This window comes from Haplochromis burtoni, unplaced genomic scaffold (genome assembly GCF_018398535.1).
Source record: "Haplochromis burtoni strain Fernald_Lab_line unplaced genomic scaffold, NCSU_Asbu1 Contig_439, whole genome shotgun sequence".
Classification (NCBI taxonomy): domain Eukaryota; kingdom Metazoa; phylum Chordata; class Actinopteri; order Cichliformes; family Cichlidae; genus Haplochromis; species Haplochromis burtoni.
Genome location: NW_024582800.1, coordinates 114,025 through 136,394, shown reverse-complemented (window position 1 = coordinate 136,394; position 22,370 = coordinate 114,025). Strand labels below are relative to the sequence as shown.

The 22,370-nt window shown below is 39.6% G+C and overlaps 1 protein-coding gene across 3 annotated transcripts in view; it reads right to left on the bottom strand.

The window, feature by feature from the left end:
* The window catches only part of LOC102309299 (CUB and sushi domain-containing protein 3), a 159,952-nt gene that overhangs the window by 75,297 nt on the left and 62,285 nt on the right, over positions 1-22,370 (bottom strand). For 2 of the 3 annotated variants that reach the window (XR_006052877.1, XM_042213394.1), the window contains 7 exons: positions 15,201-15,314; positions 14,630-14,725; positions 14,040-14,243; positions 6,829-6,953; positions 6,531-6,627; positions 5,593-5,697; positions 301-419 (listed from right to left, as the gene is read on the bottom strand). Coding sequence is in view for 2 of the 3 variants with exons in the window: in XM_042213394.1 (XP_042069328.1) it covers positions 301-419; positions 5,593-5,697; positions 6,531-6,627; positions 6,829-6,953; positions 14,040-14,243; positions 14,630-14,725; positions 15,201-15,314 (860 nt within the window). In the remaining variant the exon portion in view is untranslated. The remainder of the gene's footprint in view (positions 1-300; positions 420-5,592; positions 5,698-6,530; positions 6,628-6,828; positions 6,954-14,039; positions 14,244-14,629; positions 14,726-15,200; positions 15,315-22,370) is intronic. The other variant, XM_042213393.1, reaches the window with a different exon arrangement.

The following is a 22,370-nucleotide window of genomic DNA, read 5'->3' as shown; positions in this document are numbered from 1 at the left end:
ACACATATACGCGCACCACTACAAATAAACTTGCAAACACACTTGCCTATTCACATACTTCTTTCCTGTACTCTTCCGCTCACACACACACACACACACACACACACACACACACACACACACACACACACACACACACACACACACACACACACACACACACACTCATCAAAAGGACTTGATTCCTCTGTTTTAAAACATTCATCCTTTAGAGGATCCCCATGAAAATGTCACTCATTTAGCCAGGTCAATATTTTTCACTAAGAGAGCTGCAGATCTGCACTTCATTTTTCCACCTACCTGTAGTGAAAAGCCTTGATCACATTGGAAGGAAACCATGTCACCCACAGTGTAACGATCTCCAACTTTTCGGCCATTACTGGGAGGCAGCGGCTCTGGACACGAATCCAAACCTATTGCTTAGGACAGAGTCACAACACACAAGTGTGGACAGCAATCATTCTTCTGCATATCAAAGAAACTCCTCCATATATATTTGGAGTAAATATTTACATTTAATCAACCAGTACCTATAGAGGGAAGGAATAATTTAATTAAAACCAACCTTTTTGACATAATTATAAAATTCCACATTTTAATGTGCTTGTAATCGCATATTAATTGAGCAAGCCCCCCCACCACCACCACCACGCCGACTCTTTGTCTCTCTTTCCCTTCATCATAACGTTTAGAAAGTGGGGCAAGCTATGAAGCTATTCTACTCGTGGCTGTAATCGCAAAATCCTTCTGACTGTGATCTGAAGCAATCACTGTGAAATTACAAAGCAATCCCTGAAGTATTACTTGACAGACGCATTGAGCCCCATTGGAAAGAAATGATTACAGTGCCACTTGCCAGGTAGTGAAAGGCTTGAAAGGCTAGATATTGTGTTTTAATGGCTTAAAAGCAATGGTGATGCCAGCTATATGGACTATATTAATGTAGGACATTTTAAGGAAATTTGAGCCTGCTCAAAGCCTGCTTTTTACAAATAAAAGAAAGAAAAAAAGACAAGAAATATGGTCAGGTTGCAATTTCATTTATCTAAGAAGTGACTAAAATATATTGACAGGCAGAGGAGAAAACATTTTACATCATTACTTTGAGGCATAAAATGCTGTTATTCAATGAAAGGCAGCACTGGAGACATCCTCATCTTAAACATTTTTCAAATCGCACCAGTCGTCTGTCAAACATTGTTTTTCGATGCATCAAACAACACGAAAATAGGCCGACGAAAAACAGGAGACAGTTACCTTCATAATAACCCAAATACAAATCTAGATGGTTTTATTAGGTTTCCTTCAAAATCTATAATTTGTAAGCAGGCCGCAGGGAGCGGAATAGTGTAGACAAATATAGCATCCCCAACAATGTTGCAGGCAAACACAAGCATTTCACAAGCACTCGCATTCAAGCCCACTCAAAGAGTTAACTTGTCCAAACAAGTCAGTGGGTGGATGAACACAAACATGGTAGGGGAAGTGCCCACAAAAGATTCAGAACAATTTAAAGGCGACTAGCAGGAGTGGTCACTCCACTCAACATCTACTGAAAGTTAGAGAGGATATTTGAGTGGGAGGAGACGGTAACCCAAGAGACGCAGAGCAGGAAGCAACGTGAAAGCAGCCGGAGATAGAACAATTCAACAAGAGACGAGCTACTGTACAGGGTGAGTGGGTGGATGCTTTGAAGCTGTGAAGTTCTGTCATATGTGGGTATAAATAAGAGCAATACTTTGACAAATTCTTCGACTTAGAAATGTTTAATTAATTTCAAGGAGATTTGATGACACAATTCACAAGAGCGGAGCAGTTGCTGCTAAAAAATTAGGCTGCCAGAAGGTAATTTTGAGATTAAAGCACAATGCAGCTCTAAAATTGTCATGTGTACTCGTGATGAGGAATAATTGGTCTGTCTCTTGCAGTTTTTTGTGAAATTTGCACTGTTCACTTCAAACAATGAAAATATTAAAAGGTTGTCAAACCCTGTAATAATACAAAATGCCCAGGTTCAGGAAAAATGACCCTGAAAAATCAGAGCACAGTTCCCAAAGCCAGAGGTGGAGCACCAGATCTTAGGTCAGGTTAAACATGTGTGTTTGCCAACATTATGGTCCAGGTTCCTGCCACCTTGTGATGGTTTCCACTCAAGCCGTCAGGAATCACATTTTGGAACGGCCACCTGTTTCTGCGTGTGCACCCATGTCTTGAAGCAGTGCTATCCTTATCAAACACAAGACCCTGCCGAATGCATCCAGGCAAAGCAATTTCAATCATGTGTGTCATCAGTTACTAACCAGTGGTGCACACTAGCCGAGAGTTTCTGCTCTTGTGCTTTTACATAAATTCGATCAGTTCAATATTTATTTTTTAAAAATTAAACTCAACCTGCAAAACAACACAACTGTTTAGTATTCCAAACAGTAGGAGGAGGTTCGAGACAAAAAAAGAAAATAAAAAATGGGCAATAAAAGCTACCTGAAAGATGAGGCAGGAAAACATGCAGGTCAGACAATATAGAAGAGCCTACTGTGGAGAAAAAAGTTTCTTTGGAAAGGTATATATGCAAATGCAACGGCTCATTTTTACGAGGCAATATACTGCGGATACACACTGCTCACAGCTCAGGCGACTCCAAGTTTAAGATGTGGAGGAGATAAAGTGTGGCAGGTGGTGGTTTCCACCTGTGGGTGGAAGAGCAGTAAAACAACTTAAGGTAGATCGTCTCAGTTTTTCTTTTTTTTAAACAGACATTAACAAAGTGTGAGGCACAATATCAATTACGACACTGTGACATTTTTATGTCGTTCATCAGATTTCCATCCCTAATCCTGCCACTAATTTTTAAATATGACGACTTTTATCAATATAATAAACCAGCCACTGTAATTGCTTTGCACAATTAACTTAATCAAGACATTAAAGTATCAAAATGACACAGTTCATGAATGTATTTAGTATTAACACACTATGTGCAGAGGAAGTGAGTGCGTTAAATGAACAATCAACAGATCTCTTGAGATTATACATGCGTCACAATGACACCTGTTATGCAACAAGATATAGTTACCTGTTTATTGTGAGCAAAAATATGTAAGACTGTGTTCTTGCAATAGTTTCTTACAGAGTTACAGCACCAGTCAAAAGCTTGGACAGACTCAAATTTTTGAATTGTACTCTATACGATGTTGGGTTAGATCAAATAAGACACATTAAAACTAGTACACAGCTGTGCTGCATGCCAGGACTGACTGATAAAAAAATCTAAAGCCAAGTCTATATGTGAATAGATGTGATCTGTGTATGCACAGATGATGCTATTAATACAAGTGACTTTGAACCAGAATGCAAATAGTAGGCTTATAGTTTAGTAGGAAATGCTAACAGATGTACATTTTACATACACTAGTGGTGTCACTTTTTCTAGGTCATCATACAGCATAGTACTGAAAAATAGTGTAGTAAGAAAATGTGAATGAGCAGTAACCTGGTCATTTCTGCTCTTAATCTTTAACAATGCTGCAGGGCTTAGCTGTGATAGATGTAATTCATAAGGAAAAATGTGAAAGTACTTATCGGGGAGATTACAGGTAGTAACCATAGACTTGACACTGCTATATTTTCTTGGTGTGACTGAAGAAAGTCTGGAAAGATCTTAAGACCATGTCAAAGAAAGAGTGCCTTTCTGAGCTGTCAAACAATTGATTCAGTGTGGTGTCACAGTTATTCCACGTAGCAGTGACAATAAGCCAAACTTTGGTAGACTTGATTTGGGATGCAAGCTGCTATACAGCATGTGCGAACACTGCAATTATGTTTTCAGCTATAGCATTCTGTTTGCCTTAGGAGAGCTGCTTAAACGTTTTTCTTTTAAGATGTTGTACTGGCGGGTGGTATAAAGAATTTCTATGACTGGTCTCAGTGGACTGCAACAATCACCCAAAGGAAACATTTTAAAACAGATGGTTAGTTGGCTGGGTGTGTGCCAATCGCTGTTGCTGTTTTCTACCCCCTCCACTGAGCTTTCAGAGCATTAATTGGGAACCAGAAACTCAAGTGCGTGAAATATAAATGACTATTTCAAGCCAACCAGTGTAGATGCATCTAACTACAGGTCAGAAGAGGATTAATGTAATAGCTAATGTGACCAAATAAATTAGACTCTGAAATCTGCTATATGTAGGATAAAATATCAGAAAGTGAAAAAACTGCAATACTTCACGAGTGGCTCCATAGGGAAGCTACATGGATTAATCGCACATCCCATTTTTTTTCTTCTTTTTTTTTGCAGATAGGAAAAGTAGCAGGAAAAGTAACAAATAGCAAGAGAAGAAAGCAGAGAGGAGATAAACTGAAGCGTTGTTTGCACAAAGAATCAGGGAGTATACTTTACAAGGGCAGCAGTGGCAAAGTGTAAGACAGACACAGAGCAAAGAGCTGATTGTGATTCTCAGCGGTAGGTAGAGGTAGTGGGGGTGGTGTGACATGGCGTGGAAGTGCAGAAAGGAAAGAGCGCACTGAGAGACATGAGTACAGAGTGGCTCCAAACAAGAACAACGAAGCACCTACTGTGAGATACATGACTGTGAAGTCGTTCTCAACAGTGGCATGACGCTCACAGACTGACACAACTTACAGCAAGGACACACCCGGTGACAGCAGTGATTTTCCTTGTTTTCCAACAAATTTGCAGAAAGTGACAGTTTGAACTGAGCTCACTCAAAAAAAAGTGTGACTCTTTAGCTGTTATGTATGTGTAAAAAAATTCAAGGCTGGATGTGTTAAAGCGTTGGCCGTCATTTCTGTTTTTGACATTTCCATATCGTCCTATTTTAATCACAGCATTAGGAAGTCTTCCCGGTCTTTCCACACTGCCACAAATGTGCATCACAGACAATGAGTGGGTCTGCCCACAGTCTCGTATCAGCCAATGAGTGGTTAGTAAAAAACCAGCAGGAAGACAAACGTGAAGAGCAAACAAGAGAATACACGCCAGCTTAAAATTTAACTAAGAGAAAAGGACATTAGAAGAGACAAAGAACGGTGCCTGCAGTGTAAGTGAATTAAAGAAAAGCTGCATGGATCAAGGACAGAGCTTTTTCTTTGAGACGTGCAATTTTTAAATGGGAGTAAATCAGGCACTCCATTGGGGCACGCTATACTCCTTCAATTCTGATGCACAGTAAATGTTTAGCATGCTCTTTAGCAAATATGCCTGGAAGTGAACAGTCCACTGAGAGATAAGGAAACTTAGTCCTTAAATGAATGAAAAAAAAAGGATGTGGGTCCAGTAAGTTGAAGCTATGGGGGGAATTTAAAAAAGAAGCCACTCGGGAATACCAAACTACCATACCAGAAAAGCGGATACAAAGCCTGAAAATTAGAAAAGATAATGAGGAAGAAAAAGCTTTGCCCACTCACTTACTCTCCATTTCACACCATTTTTTATAGCTCCAACTGTGCCATCCACACCAGCTGTCCCTCTTATTCCTTATACCCTTGTGCAGCAGCTGGAAGTCAGTGGCAGATGGACGCAGAAAGACAACAGACAAAGTGACAGGCAGGCAGACGAGCCGTCTCTCCTCATACCTGTGTACTCCAAGTGGAAGCCGGCGGCAGATACACTGATGTCAGACTGGAAGGTCAGGTACAGGTTGTTGGAGGTGCTGTTCAGCAGTTGGGGAATTGTTGTACCTGAATCATAAAATATACAAAAGAGCCTGTGTACTTCACTTTCTGGATTTAAGACTACCAAAAGCATGTGAACGTGTGCAAAGTATTTAACTCTGCACTGCTTTCTGTTACACAGTTTAAGAAAATCATGCTCAGTACATCTCCTCTAGCTCTTTAGTCACAGAAGTCAGATGCATAAAATCACATCGAGGAAGAGGAATGGTCTACAATTCAAATTCACTGCAAAATAATCTGTATGTGCAGCTACGCTGAGCTCAGGGAACATTTTCTCTGTTCCCCATGTCTTTGGGAATTTGCGGTGAGACTTTGGCTTGTGATTATAATCATCTTTATCAATTTAGCCAAACCTAAACATGATTGCTAGCCATTTAAAACGCCTGACCCTTTTCACACTGCAGTTAGTTCTGCACTGTGGGGCTGTTTCACTTTTCAGAGAGTGTCTTTTTCCTAAAGGAGATCTCCGTATCAAGGCTGAAGTCATTATGTTAAACCAGCCGCTCGTATTCCAGAATTGAGCATCTGAAGTGACGTGATGACCTGTTTCTTATAGGTTACTGAGTGACAAACACACCGTTTCTAATAATGTAAACCCGAAGGCAACACTACGAATGTAAAATGAAACAGGGGTTACATTTTAAAGCTCTCAACTGCAAAGGCCAGGACACTGTGACAGAGCAAGCGGTTCTTTTTTTCTCCTTTTTTATCGTTTTTTTGACAGCATTCTCAAATGTCATCAGCTCGATCACCGCATCTGTCTCTTGCTGGGATCTTGTGACACCTGATTGAAAATCAAGTGGGAGCTGACAACTAAAATTTAGATGTATAACATTTACCTGAGTAGCTACCAAGTCTTGGGGCATTACCATCAACGCCATCAAAAAAATCCAGCGAATCCCAGTTGTGTTCTGTGGCAAAGGTCACGACCTGAATCTGAAAGGGAAACATAACGTAATACAAAAAGTTTAATAAGTATGAAACCTTAACAAATTTCCAAAGGAAAAAAAAAGGAAAAAAGCACGAGTTGGGAAATGGCTAACTTGTATGTATCAGTAATAAATCCACCCCTCAAAAAAAAATCTCTTAATCTTTCATCAAACAAGACTCTGCTAAGATCTGCATCTGTCTTCTCACCTGGATGCCGGCTCCCTCAGGAACAGAGATTTTCCAGGCACAGTTCAAATAGTTGGCATATGGATCTGGATATCCGGGAGAGAGGATAGTACCCTTGCGTTCAGTTAAGACTCCACCACAGGGAACTAGAAAAAAGGAAAGCATATGCAAAAACTGAGTTCGGGCTAACTGAAGTCACGTATGCACCTAAAAATCAAAAGTGGACCAATATGGGTCACAGCAGCAAAAATATCCAGCTCTCACACTTTTAAAACTCCTAACTGATCATTAATAGATGGATGTTAAATGAGCAAATGGAAAAATCCCTTCAGCTGATGAAATTCTATTGATACAAAGGAAAGATGAGGCACCCGTAGCATAGTGAGCCATGATAATGTAAATCTACTCTATTTTATGCCATTCTTATACACACGACATGCTAATCATCAAACTCAGTGGACCGCAGCATGGAGCCATACACTTATCTCATGCGATACACAGAAGTAAACAGTTTAACCCTGATGTGTAATTTAATCTCTCACAGGCCATACAAATCAAATCTTTCAATTGTGAATGCTATTCTGAGCATGCCCTGTTGCTGCCAATGCCTCCAGTCATTTATTTATCAACCCTCTGAGCTCTCAGATGAATTGACGCTCTGAGTATGATGTGCTGAAATTGTCAAGGAGTGCGATAAAGCTTATTATAACGCAAACAACAACCACCACCAAATCGTGACGATATGTCCAAGTACCGTTTCGAGACGAGTGCCAGTGGCCCCAGTATTCAACCGGGACTATTCTATGCAGTAATTCTGGCTTACAATGAGAAGCAGTCCCTTTCTATTGAAATAAAGTTCTGCTGACTAATACAGAAACCTGCAATAACCTGTAGGATATTGTGCTGTTGTGATAAAGTGTTATGACACCTTATCATCAGGGAGAAGTGTAAAGTGGTTTATATTTTATCCCTGTATATTTCTATGTTTTCTCTCCTGGGAACGATTGTTCTGCTGTCACCAGTAGCAAAGTATGAGTCAACTTAAGTCACGACATATATTTCAACATTACTGTCGGATACCTTGTCTAAAAATTAAGCAGTATATTCAAACCAGCTGACTAAAGATATGAAGAAAATGGTAAGTGAAAAGAATCACAGACCTTCTGTTTTGTTTAATACAACCAACAAAGTAATTTATTTATCAGTCCTCTGATGTTGAAGGTTACCAACCATTTGTGTGTTTCTCTTCAGCATGGGACCATAAACATAGCTGTCAGTCTAAGAGGACATCCAGCAGAGTAGTTCAAAGTGTTCTCACAAAGAAGAGACTGATACTTTTTGTCAAGGACAAGGGTTTACCCCCATGCAGGTCAATGATAATCACTATTTTTGATATCCATCAGCCGATGGCAGATACAATGAAAGTGACAAGAGGAGACATGGAAAACAAGGGGAAAAAAACAATAGTCTCCCTTTGCAATAAACACTAAAGTGGCTGATGGAGAAAGAGAAAAAATATATCACTTTAGCTATCAAGAAAGTACAGTCACAAGTTCAAAGTTATCAGCATTTTACAGGTGATATCTACCATCTGAAAGACACTTGGAGAACGGTGCCAAAGTGACTGCTTTGTTGCTTTTTATACTGAGTGACACATTAGAGACAATGAATTCTGTACTGCATCTCTCAGCAGTCACAGAGCGGAGTCATCACACTTACTGTATATACTCGCTACCACAGGTATAGCTTCTTCTGCTAAAGCACATCATGTGCAGACTACTTGGTATGGAAATCAGTCATCTCCTATACATGCACGAAAGTAGGATACGAGTTTGTGCAATTGTTTTGTCTAAAAATGAAAAAAATAAAGGTCAATGCCCATAACATCCATAGCAACACCGTGAGAATGTCATATCCTGTTGGCACCACTCAAAAGCTCCTTGAAGGTTTGAAGAGCTGTGCGATAACTAAGCAGAGATTGTTTCATGCTGCCTATACTGCACAGAAAATAATTTCTTCTCAACAACTTTATTATTACCAACCCTTCAGTGATGAGCCAAACACCTGAGAGAAATTGAAACCAGTTTATGAACAAAGTACAGTCAGCTTTGTTGTGTTCCGGTGGGTTGTTTTTCTTCTTCTTCGTTATTCATCAAGAAGAAGAGCATCGCCTTGAGAACAAGCCTAATTTCACAACTCATTTCGGTCCTGTGAGAAAATGCAACTGGTCAAGCGAGATTGGAAAATATGACTGCAATAAAGGACTGAAAGCTTTAGACTTAGCGTAGGTAGACAAAGGTTGGGACCATATATTATATTACACTATAAAACTGCACAGTTTGATATGCAGGAAAGTGACAGGAGCTTATAATTGGAAATGTTTTAATCACGTAATGTCTGTGACATAATAGCTTAACATATTCTTAAATGGTTCTTGCACTTTTACAAATTACACATTCATTTCATTAAATGTTGCATACATTTCACAGTTGAAACAACCTTTTGTCAAGTTTCAGAATTCTCTATTTTTCATCCATCTTGATGTGACACGTTAATGCTGCATACAATAGTCACACTGAGTGATACCTCTGCTTGCTAAATATATTAGTCAAGCTGCAAAGCTGCTAATCCATATAATTTGTTATGGTCCTGGGTCGGTCCTGGGGCTTTTACCCAGTGATTTTGTTTTTTTGGGGGGCTTTTTAGTTTTCCTTATGTAAATCTTTGATTCTTGGTTTTCTTTGGGTTTATATTCATGTATCTTTTTTTTCCTTGCTGTCTTCTTGCTCCATAGTTCTATATATTATTCTCTTGTGTTCTGCCTTTTTGTGCCAAGTCCCAGTGTTTGGCTACTTCCTGTTTTATTTTGGTAACACATGGCTACTGTGGTTGGTATTTATATACTTGCCCTGTCTGGTTTTCTGAGATTAGTTTCAGCTGTGTTCCCCTCCCGTTTCCTCTTTCTTCATTACTTTGTGCTTTCATTGTCCCTGTCTCCCCTGGCCCTTTGTCAAATCGTCCTACCAGCCGTCCTGTCCCTATTGTTTTCCCCTGTGCTTTCTTGTGCCTTGTGGATTTTGTTTACCATTTCTGGACTGCCTGTTACTTGTTCTTTTCATGGAATAAATGCTCAATTTGACAGTCAACCTTCATCTACCACACTACTATCCTCAGTCTTTCACCACACCTCCCATAGCTAAATCTGATAGAAAGGACTGGAGAAAATATTTGTTCTCCGATTCTCACAGATGTGTTTTTGGCCAAAAGAGTAAAAGTTATAAATTAATAAAAAAGACAAAAGCGTTAAAGTAATAGAAACACACCATTAGATAAACTGGCAGTAATTTCCGATTTCATTGTGGAAAGTTAAGTAAACTTTTAAATGTAGCGAAACCTCAAGAGCAGCTCATTTTGCTCCAGAGATGCACTCTGGCCTGGCTTTGCTTCACACTCCCAGACTGAGACACTTTAATTGGTCTTGGGAGGCTATTGCAAAACAAGAATCCACTGTTTAAAAACAAACTCTGCACGACACTGTTTACTTGTTGACACCTTCGAAAAAGCCAACAGTGAATTCCATAGCGTGGGCATACCGAGCATGAATCATGGCAATCTGTGAGCTTATGCAATATGAGGATTTTCTACAGTCAGAAGTGATTAAGTATGTGTTTGAGACTAAGCTGCAATTCTGTCACTCGTGCAGGAAACAAGCCAGTGGACAAATATGCTCATCTGTTTAACTTCATTATCATTTCTACTTCAACCTGTAATAGGCAGTCGGTCATTTGCACAATCTAATGGGGACATAGGAGTCTACACACAGCTGAAAAAGATCTGACATAAGGGTTAGGGTTAGCATCTTTTTTGAAGCTCTGTCTACTGCTGCAAGTTAAACTTGCAGCGCGATAAACAAAAACATCTATTTATTCAAGTCAACTACTCAACATAAAAATTCAACAAAGTCTGCCCCAACATTATGCATCCATTCAGGCGGGGCTAATTAAATCACAACAGGACGTTGTAGAGACTCACCAGCAAAACCCTCATTCAGCAGCTTTGTACGTGTAAAATCAAAAGAAATACAACAGCCGCACGACGAGCGAGGTCAATCACATCTGGACGAGGAAATTAAAATATATCATCTGAAACATGGACACCTTTCTAGAGAGCGGTGTCTGATGCCGTCATATCACATAAAGAGGGCTTGAGTAATTGAGCATGGTGCGGGTTTTTTTAGGCTTCCATGAAACTATATCCATTATTCTGGACGAGTACACTGCCGCTGGGGGAGATGCTGCAGCCAGATTCAATCTCCAGATAAAAATCACTATGTTTAAAATGGAACTGCGCGTGCCACTGCTATTCCCTTACCACTTGGCACTGGACTTGGATGAACCCTGGCTGGAAATCTCTCGCACTTACCGGCTGGTACTATTTACTGGCTGGCACAAGGCCTGACTTCAATAGATTTTACCTCATTTCATCTTTAGTCCTTGATCTCCCCAAGACAGATATGTGGGTGTCTTTGTGAGACTGACTGCATGTCCTTTTGCACGCTTTCAGGTATGGGTAGCAGTGTTTGCTGACAGCATACCTAAATCATCCTGTACACAAATATGGACTATGCATATTCATGCAGGTATATTTACATGTAAAATGGTTTTGTGCATGCTAGCCAAACATCCATGTAGGGAGAAATGTCTGTCCCTTCAGCAGATGGTTCGCATCCACCTTGCATAGGCCGCCAAGAGCTGTTGTAATAATAGGGCTGTTGGATCATGGCTAGTTAATTATAGTTTCTGGTTTTCAAAAATTTATGAATTTCTCTGTCCCTGTTTGTCACTGGTTTTGAACTTTAAATCTTTTATATGAAACAAGAGTTGCTGTCTTTTAAAACAACTTTACAAACTAGATATTGTTGTTACGCTACAACACTACAACTCAACACTCAACACTCAAGTTTGGTAGCGAGTAGTGGAAGGCTATAGAGTGGGTTTACTAGAGCTTTTTTCATTGTGACCTTTCCCTGTTGCAATTTAAGAAAACATAAGCTGTCAGAGAGAACCAAAGTGGTACAACTGTGGGTCGGTCAGCTAAACAGTGACTAGAAATTCTTTATAAGGTGTAGAAAATGAGGGTGAGCCGCAGATTCAGGCGACTATTCACCGCAGATCTGTCACTTTCACATTGTCACATCATTTTGATACTGCAATTTGAAGCATATAACATATTAGGGCTGCCACTAGGGATGGGTATCGAAACCCGGTTCTTGTTGAGAATTTTTGCAAACGTTTCCCTTATCGATTCCAGTCGCCCCGAATGACATCACCACGTTGCGGAGCGTCATTTACCTGGCAGGAAACACGGCGCCTAAGCGGCTCAAATGCTCAAAAGTTTGGTTATACTTTATGAGAACGGATGACAACAGGGCAACTTGCAATACTTGCAAAGTAGATATTTCATTTAAGGGAGGAAACACTACGAATATGCAAAAGCATTTGCTCACAAAACACACGATAACCTTAAATGAATGTTGTGTTTTTAATTCCGCACCGGAGTCGTGAATCTCAACCCAGCAGCAGCGGTAACGTTTGTACGTCCTCTCCCGTTAATGCGGCAGGTAAATAATCAACTAACAGTGCATATTATGTTAGCGCGATCTGCCTTATTACAAAACCTGCCATTACTGTGCATTTAGGTGACCATGATGAGAGAGACAGACAGAGTCTGGCTGGCGCTCGCCGGCAGTTGTCGCTGCAGTCTACCGGTAGCGTCTCCTTTCAGGCCAGGATAGACGAATGTCACCGAGCAGTGACTAAGTTTGTGGTAAAAGCCTTGCACCCATTTGCCACAGCAGATGCCCCCGATTTTCGGTAAGTGAATGTGTTTAATTGTAGGCAGGGACATTACTGGATATTCTTGTGTAATTGCTACAGAATAATTTATGTTAAACTTTGTTATTGTTACAGAAGAATATTTATTTTATTATTTTACATTTACAATTTTTTTTCCCCGGGGACCCTGTGACACCCCATTGAAGAGCCATAGGCTGGATCTCTTAAAGATCCCTTAAGATCTCACTGTTGGGTTTTTAAGGCCATGGTACTCCTAAATTTCTATCTTGTTCAAAGAGAAGATGTAAAACAAAGTTCTAAGCTATTCGACCTTAGTGTTCTCCTTTTTAAAAAAAAAGAATCGATAAGAGAATCGATAAAGAATCGAATGGTTAAACAGAATCGAAAATGGAATCGGAATCGTGAAAATCTTATCAATACCCATCCCTAGCTGCCACAAACGATTATTTTGACAGTATAACTTTAATCTCAGCCAAACCAATTTACTCAGGAACAAATAAAATGGTAAAAAACAAAAACAAACAATAACATTTTTAAGTTATCTAACAGCAGCTGGCATCCTTGTACATGCAGTGCTGCCATCTTCTGTTTCAGTCCGTTATTACACTCTTAAATCCTACTACTTATTCCTGCGGCTTTTGTGATCTTACAAAGCTTCAAACGACGCGTCGACTATTAAATCAGTCGTCGACGATTTTGATAGTCGACGTAATCGTGACTAGTCGACTAATCGTGGCAGCTCTATAACATATCCATTATAATGGCATTAACCTTGCAAAGCACTATATTTATATCAAGAGTGCATTAATAATGATTCTTGTCAAAAGCTACAACGTATTATATTGTACATATGCCTGGTCCCATCATATGTATTATAGATAGCATTACAATTTTGGCATTGCGGGACAGAATGATGGTGTTTGAATATTCTGTCCAGATTTATTTGCATATGGAGTGCTAATGTGTTAAAAAATACCTTTTATAGCAGAGCCGTTATACTGAACTACATTATACTGAGGGCATATAGAGATTAAAGTTCTTGAAAGATCTGTTGTTGTTGGATGTATTTACTTTACACTGATATTTATTTTTTCCACTTATCTGGAAAAACACAGGAACCTAAAACCCTTGGGTGAAGCTTGTTCTGTTTGCTGTTGCTTCTCTCTGCTGGTCTAATCTACCAGAGCCTGAGATTAGCTGCTTTGCAATGGGTGATGGACATTAGGAAAACTAATGACAGGAAAAAACCCCAACAAAAAAACAGACACCAACTGCTTTTATGCACCTGAGCCACTTTTTGGATTGGTGTTTGTGCGTTTGTGTGTGTTTGCATGCATGCAGGGCATGCGGCAAGGATTGGAGGATGATGACGCTTACCAACACATGTGGGCACAGTGCCGTTCCACTGGGCCAGGGCATTGGGCACAGCCTCGCACCTGATGGCATTGGAGCCGTGCAGCGTGTAGCCTGGACTGCATTCAAACAGTACTGCCATACCGATGCCAAAGTCATTCCCTATCCGCTTCCCAAAGCGGGGCTCAGGGACTGAGCTACACTGAGTGGCGCTTGTCCGAGGGACAGCTAAGGATAAAGGGGGAGGAAGCGAGCATTAGAGGAAGAAAGACAAAGAGCGTTGGGTGGGTTTGTTAGGCAGAAATACAACAGGGAAAAGGAGACAAGGAAAGACAAAGGAGGTAGAATGCAACAGTAAAGCCCTTGTGAATCTCCTCGCGCGTCATTAGTCACTCTCATCTGCTTTGCCAGGATAGGCTATTTGACTCCACATCATTTTGCTTTGTTCAGACATGCCCAGCCGCATCCAGTGGCACTCTGCTGAACAGCCCTCTGTTTGATGAGCGCTGGGCTAAAGTACCTTCACCTTCCCCCGAAAGCAAACAAATGCAGTCAATGTAGCAAATAATTCAGCGGATGAAACTCTGGAACTATAGCAGAAAATGTAACGTTACCTTGGTAAACAAAATGAAATCCTTTGGCTGTTTCTGTTCCATTTGTGGCAAACTTTAGCATGATCTTGTTTCCTGAACTCAAAGGTAGGGTCTCACCTACACAACAAAGTAAAAAGAAAAACATAATCAAGACATTATCGGTGTGATTTAAATTGAAATCAAAAGCATGTTCTTAAGTGGTACGGCACAACACAAAGGATTCAGTGCTTTTCTTTGTTTCAACATTTTTGACAGTCTAACCAGGTAGAATGTGACAACAATTTACAACAGCTGGTTTGCTTTTGTTATTTTAATTGGGATCTCAGGAGTTTATTCAATTACAATCATAATGTAATTATATAACATCAATATGAGAATATATGAAGGGAAACAATCTTTATCCCCAGCAGCTTGAAGTGGCTCAGATAACAGACATTCAATTTGTTTAGGAAAAATAGTAATTTGATTAGAATTGAGTTGCATGTGATGTACTGCCTGCAATTCTAAATGCTGCACTCGACCTTTCAAGGCCCTAGCCATGCTTATGAGCGAAGAGAAACTAGGCTTCAAAGTCAGAGAGTTATGCTCTTACCTGAGTGTGATCCATATATGGAAGAGAGAAGGGCTGAATCTGTTGAAGAACCATCATAGATCTCAACCACATCGCTGGTCAAAGTCTGGAATACCACAAACTGACCAAAGAGAACTGCAGGGAAAGAAGCAGCAGAGGACAGAGAACAGAAGACAACATGAAGGTGAATTTGTGCCAATAAAGGTTTAGATCTGTCAACATTCAGCTGATTTACTAGTTTGTACAGTCCCAAAGAGTGTGGCTGCTGCTTTGGCAATACTGCCGCTTGCTTGTAGTGAATAACATGCACATGTCTCTGCCCTGACAGACAAGTAAAACAGCCAAGCTGCATTCAGTATCAGCATTTGTACGACATCTATCGCTGGCCAGTTCAATCTTATTCTGCTGATTTACACAACCCTTCAGCGAGGCTGATTTATCAAGCTATTATTTACCGATATCAACCACACACAGACACACAAACGCGCGCGCACACACAGATTCCAGATGGGATTTCTGTGTTTTTTTTAGCCCTCACAATTCCAATTAATAAGTTTTATGTTAAGAACAGTATAACACTACGAGGGCACTTCAGGACTTTATAAGCTGCAGTAAAACATGTGACTTTTGGTGCAATATTCTTTCTGGACAGTAGCTTTTTATAGGTCACATTTTTCTCAGGCAAACTAACATCTGCTCCCTACTATAAACCTTTCCGTGGCATTTTCTGAACAACCAATAATTAGGTATTCCTTTGAACTGTGCATCTTTCTTTGGTGTGCCATGGCATTTAACATGTTCGGAATGACCTTCATACAATAGGGTGTTTTAACACCTAAACTAAAAGCAAAAGATCCCCTTTTTTCTGCAAAAATACTGCAATTTTGAAGGTTTAAAAACAGCCTTTTTAATAACCAAATAACCAACAAAATGTCTTTGCAAATATCAGCAATGCTACATTTCCTTCCTGTTGCTGGAGGGGTGTGTTGGTGGGGGCAGTGGATTGACAGCAGCTGACAAGGTGAGCTCAGGCACAGGCAGGGGAATGGGAGGAAGCGTAAACAAACTGGCACTGTAGCCTAAAAGCCGTGGGCAGAGAGTATTTTGTTAGCAGTAGTACTGAAGAGTAAGGACACGACAAGCATCCAAAACAAGTGAAATTTTGGAGGAAGGTTTACACGCTGTTTAATATGCCACACAAGAGCAGTTAATTTGCTGTCTAGCCCCCAAACTGACATTTGCAGAGCACTTTTCCTCTGTGAATGTTTGTCCGCTCACTCAACAAACCAAGTTGCAAGACAAACGACAGTACATCAGTCACTGTGACTGCTTGCAAAAGAACAGTGTTGTAAATATGTAAATGTAAATATGTAAATGTATGTAAATATGCCCTAAATTAATGTGAGGTGACTGCCTGTATGTACACAAATTTCCATATTAAGGCAGATAAGAAATTAAGAGCAATCATTAAAATAAAAGAGAGAAAAACTATTTTCTGTCTCTATTGAATTTGGATTTTTTTTTTCTTAAAAAAAGCCGGGACATATTACTGTATGACAAGCAATTTCAGCTGAACTTTAAATATGATATGTGTTAGCCGATCGCTCCTATTTCAAGTGTTAAACAATCCTGATTTAGCCAAAATGAATAAATAAAGACCACTCAGAAAGTCACCCGAGTCCATGCTGCATCACCATAAGCATAAAGGCACAGGGAAGCAATCTGGCCGAAGTATTTGTAGTATCTGACCTTTAGTTTAATGAAACATCCATTTCTTGATGAAATGTCACATGAGAACATTACAGTTTATCGCAAAATAATTAAATCTTGTCCTTAATAAAAGCAGTGAGGGAGAACTTATGATAATGAACAGAGAATTATTTAAATAATGCTCTGCATAAATATTTCCAATTAAGCATTCCTGATTATATCGATGTGTACACATCCTTGAAAATAATCAGATTTTTTTTACCAAATGAATAGACATGACCAACTGGATCACTACCTCTGCGACAACTCGTGTTTGTGTCTGTGCAGTTGTGCGTGCCAGTGCAAATAAATGTACTCTATGCGCGCGTGTCAGCAATGATGGTTAGGAGGCACCTTGAAGGCTACTTATACTCAACGTGGCTTACTCAACGTGGCTCTTGTTTATCCCTTTCTCTGTTTTCCCACACTCAACCCACCATTCTGGTTACATTTACCGCATTGTTGCAATAAGTTTATTTCTCTGTTTGTCCCGAGTCACCGTGCTAATTATTATATTCACAGTGTTTTCCAAAGAGCAGCAATTATCACAAAATCTGGCAGGAGCAGTTTTCCTTCATCACGCCAGGCAGGTCCATAAACCCTGTCAGTAAGCGGCAACTTACACTGCGCCATTCAAGCTGCACAGATAAGCACTCACACCATGACTCCATCAGTGACTGTGGGCACTGAATCCTTTATGTCTGAAATGCAGGTATCACAATAACAATAGAAAAAAGAAGAAGAACTATGAGTGCCCTCCGTTTCAATAAAAATAAATTCTGCACTGTATTACTGAGATAATTAATGCCTTTTAAAGTGACAGTAATTCACAATAAACTAATTGTTAACATAGAAAATTAATCTGAGACACCATACTATTGTGCTTCAGTGGGTAGAGTCAGAATAAAATAGCATTCCTAATCAAAACAGGTGGATTCAGCAAGAGCTGATCCTAAAGACAAAGTTAAATTCTTTATATGTTTAATAATGATAAGGAACAAATACGGTCTACGCTTGCTTAATATACTAACAGAAAAGCCATTTGAGGAAGCAGATTTACTAGATTTAGTTTTAAAAATTACTATTCATTTAAAACTTTGACTAGGAAAAACTGCAAGCAGTTGTGGTGACTAATAGGACATCTAGAGGATGAGGGTGTCGTGTACGTTCAATTACAAGGTGACCACCTAGTGGGAGGCAACCTGTTGCCAAATAATGTCCAACTCTGCATGAATGCAATCACTCTCTGACAACTTCGCAAAAGTTCTCAAATAACTAGTATGTAATTGATAGATAAGCTACTGGCTGGACTCTTAATGTAAATAGTTACATGTGAAATCCTGTATATGTAGACATCAACCAATTTGTGATTTCCCTTTGATTTATCACAGTTAAATTCCTGTATTATTACAAATAGATTGTATGTAATCGCTAACTGGACCCATTCAATCGTAAACTACTAAAATGAAAGGAGACTCACTCTGTCTAATTGCAGTTTTAACACCCTCTTTATGACCCAGTAAGACAACTGGTGAGTGGTTGCAGACCTGGTTCCCATCTTCCGAATTCATTACATGGTTAAAAGCATTTCTTTTGTTGTGGTGCTGCCTCCAACCACTGTTTTCCCTAATGTGATTGTACCATGAAGTAGAAAAAGCATCTGTTCTAACTGGTACACAAACATACAGATTATCAATAACTGGGCTGCAGAAGAGCAGACTTCATATGGCTAAAATCTATAAATGAAAAGCAAGTGTGGCATGCTTTTTGTCCAGTAACAGTGTTCACCTATGTGTAAGCACACACAGGATCCACCTGAAAAGGTGTCAAATTAAAATAACACAATCAACAGAGGCAATTGCTAAAGGTAGAAAAGGCAGCATATGTTTTTCCTTCTGGCTATGAATTATGCAGAATTTTCCTGTCTTCTTCACTTTGTAGCAGTACCCATCTCCTCTGGCAGGTAGCCAACCACCATGAAACCACTATCCCCACTACAAAGCTAAGAAAGACACAAGGAGTAAAAGACACTTAGCAGGAAACAGAAACAAGGGAATAAGTAACCCCTAAAAGCCACTGGAGGCAACACTGCATCTTATGGCCTAATAGGCAAATGACAATACAGAAAACATGAAACGAACAGCAATGACATGTTTTTGTAGTCTAACATCTCATTGCTGTAGTAGTTTGTTGAACTTTTGTTTTAATAAGGGTACCCCGCTAGTTATTACTTGTTGCAAAATGTAAAGTGTCAAAAATGAAACGACAGCCGAACAAGCTTCATAAAGCAAAAAAATCCCCCAAAAACGGAAACACATGGACACGCATGAAGTGGTGTTCTCACCCAAAGCAGCACAGGCAGACCTGTTTCCTTATCTGTTGAGTCGAGAAAATACCTATGGCTGAAAAAGAGTTTGAATAAGAGATTATTTTACCCTTAGGGACAGCTCACTGCTGCGGTATTAGCATACCAACACCCTGTTAGAGGCTGCAATCCTGTGCTCTGAGCACACACGCACACACACAAAATATAAGCACAATGTCGCTCATTTTTGCCTCTAATCCAAAGCCAGCCATGCATGACTCCAATCTGCTCCTTTGCTGTAATCATGTCCAGATATTAAGTCAATAAATCATCGGAAACTTGTTACCTAATTTGTGCAGGACTATGATGAATCTGTTGTCCTCTGGGCATCGTCATGGTAGTGTAATGCACTGCACTTGGACAATGGGAACAATTTTCATATCTGCATCTTCACCTTGAATTATCTCAACGCAAGTCACTTTAATCCTACACCTCTCAGGGTATTAGATCGTGATATTCGTATATTCCTGTATCTCAAAACCAGTAATGCCTGCCAGGCACTGATAAAGCATGAAATGTACAATTATGCTTTGATCCTTCTCTTGAGTGATGGCAATCTAATTTTTTCCAATTTGAAAGCAGTCATTCTGGAAAATGTGACAAGAGGCTTCAATGGTTTTCTACCATCTCAAGTGCAGTCTGGCAGATATGAATTGAATCAGGGGAAACGTTTAAATTAACCATGCAATTTAAACAATCAAGAAAAGTCTTAGGTGGTCATGCATTACATAATTTACATTAAATGTAATGGCAGAGGAGTCCACACTCAAAGATACACCTATCTAGAGTTGCATAAGACATTTCTACTTCAAAACAGAGAAAATTGGTGCAGGCATGGGCTCAAAACGGTGATAGTTTCCACGCACAGTTCTTGCAGATATTTGCCAGCACATTCACACTGTAAGGAAAAAAACCCTTGCCACCACATCTCAAAGGTGCTCCATTGGGCTGGGATCTAAAGAAAGTACACGAGGAAAGTGAAGTAAATTAAAATCACTGTCATGCTCCTGGAGCCATTTGGAGATGATGAGTGCTTTGTGACAAGGCTTGTTATCCTGCTGGAAGCATCCATTTGAAAAAGTGCAGACTGTCGATGAATGGGTGCACCTGGTCAGTAACAATGTCTAAGTATGTTATGATGTCTAAATGGTTCTCAGATGGCATTAAGGCAAGCAATGTGTGTCAAGAAAATATCTTCCCTAAGTTACACGTCAACAAACAACCCTTACTGTGTGCACGTTGTAAGACAGGTCCATGATTTCATATAGTTTACTCCACTTGCCATTGGAATTGTAATTCCTTCACTTTATGGAATTATGCTCAGGGGTTAATGTGGGCCATAACAATCCAGAACGGCAATCCAACACCGTCAGTAAATAGAAATACATAGTAATAGATTAATGCATAATACTGCTGAATCCCTGTGATTTGTCCATCTTACATTGGTTACTCAACTTCAGCATCTAGCTAGTGCTACTGAAAGGAGCGAGCATAAATGGTGCTAATTTTGTTTAAGTGGCAGGTAGTTTCAAACACAACAGCTCCACAAACATCAGCAAAAACAAACTGTGTGTGTGGCCAAATAGGTGCAGTTGCTGTTTTTCCCAGGGAGAGAAAAAATGTTTGACAGGACAAGAAAGGAATATGAGAGATATTTTCAAAAGTAACGAATGTTCAGTAAGAAATATTTGATAAAATGGAAACTATCCTAATTCATTTAATTTTTAATCAGATATTGGATCTATGATGTGCTGCAGAAGTTTCTTACATATTTTGCAATGTATAATAAGTTGGGGTATTTTTTAGGTTATTCAAAGGTTGTATAAAGGGGGTAGTTTAGTACGGTTTAGTGCATGCTAAAGTGGTTAGTTTGCAGCACTGTGGTGTAGTTTGCAGTAATTCACTATGGTGGACAGATACAGGGTAGCAACAGAGTAGCAATGATCAACTTAAATGAAAGATTACGTTGCTGATTAGATTCACTCACCAAATACTACCTACTATGTAGTGGTTGGAAATCAGCTACACAGCTTATGAATAATCTACTTGTATCATGTTGAATTCAGCTGGCTGGACAGGTCCGTTGATTACAGCCTGCAGATGAAGTAAAATCTAATGGAGCTCAGAATACAAATAACTATGTGTTTTATTTTAAGTGATTATTCTCCCCATGGTGCTATACATAAACTCAGAGTTCCCCCACCTGCCAAATCCCTCTTGAACCGACTACGCTATTCAGTCTAGTTCATAAATCAATGGCATAAGGATCACATTAAAATTTCTCAGAGTGGGTCTTGCAGGAATACTCATATTTTGAGGCATCACATTGTAAAAGCATTTTTAAATAAAACTGCTGTTAAATGGAAGTGTTGCTCAGAAGGCCGTAAGCTTGTTGTTCACACGCAGTATGTCAACACTCGAAGAAATCCACCTAGTCTCACCTTTATTCGTGAGGGTTTAGAAAGAAGTGTGTAGCTATAGCTCTCTTCATCCTGACTTTTAAAAGGTTCACATCAAAATACAACGATCGCATTTAATGTCGTGGAGTGACTAATTAATCAAACATCAGTAGTACCCCATAGTCACCTGCAGCTTTTGCTCATTTTGAGTATTCTCTTTCTTAACCCTAACCTTCATCAGGTGAATGACTCGGCCACTCAGTGATATTTAAACTCACATTTTCTTAACCAGCACATTTACCATTGCTGTAGAATGATTGAATGACATTCACTGAGCTTTTAATATACTTGGATGGATGCCACAGAAAGCCCAAGCAATAACGAAATTGCCATATTCTTTAAAAGATGAGGAGGGTTGCTTGTCATGAGCCATTCGTAGCAGCCTATAGAACCTTTTTCCACAACTCTACCACTTTCTTATTGTGTTCCTGTGAGCGACAAACTTTCTTTTTTGAGTCTGATCAGGGGGTTGCAAAATGCATTGAATCCAACAGTTTGTCATTTTCTAGTTTCCCTATTTGCATCCATTATTCGTATAATATAACCAACATAAGATTTTGGTGAATCAACTACCTCTGAGAAGACTGAAAATTATTTTAATTACAACTAGAGATGGCA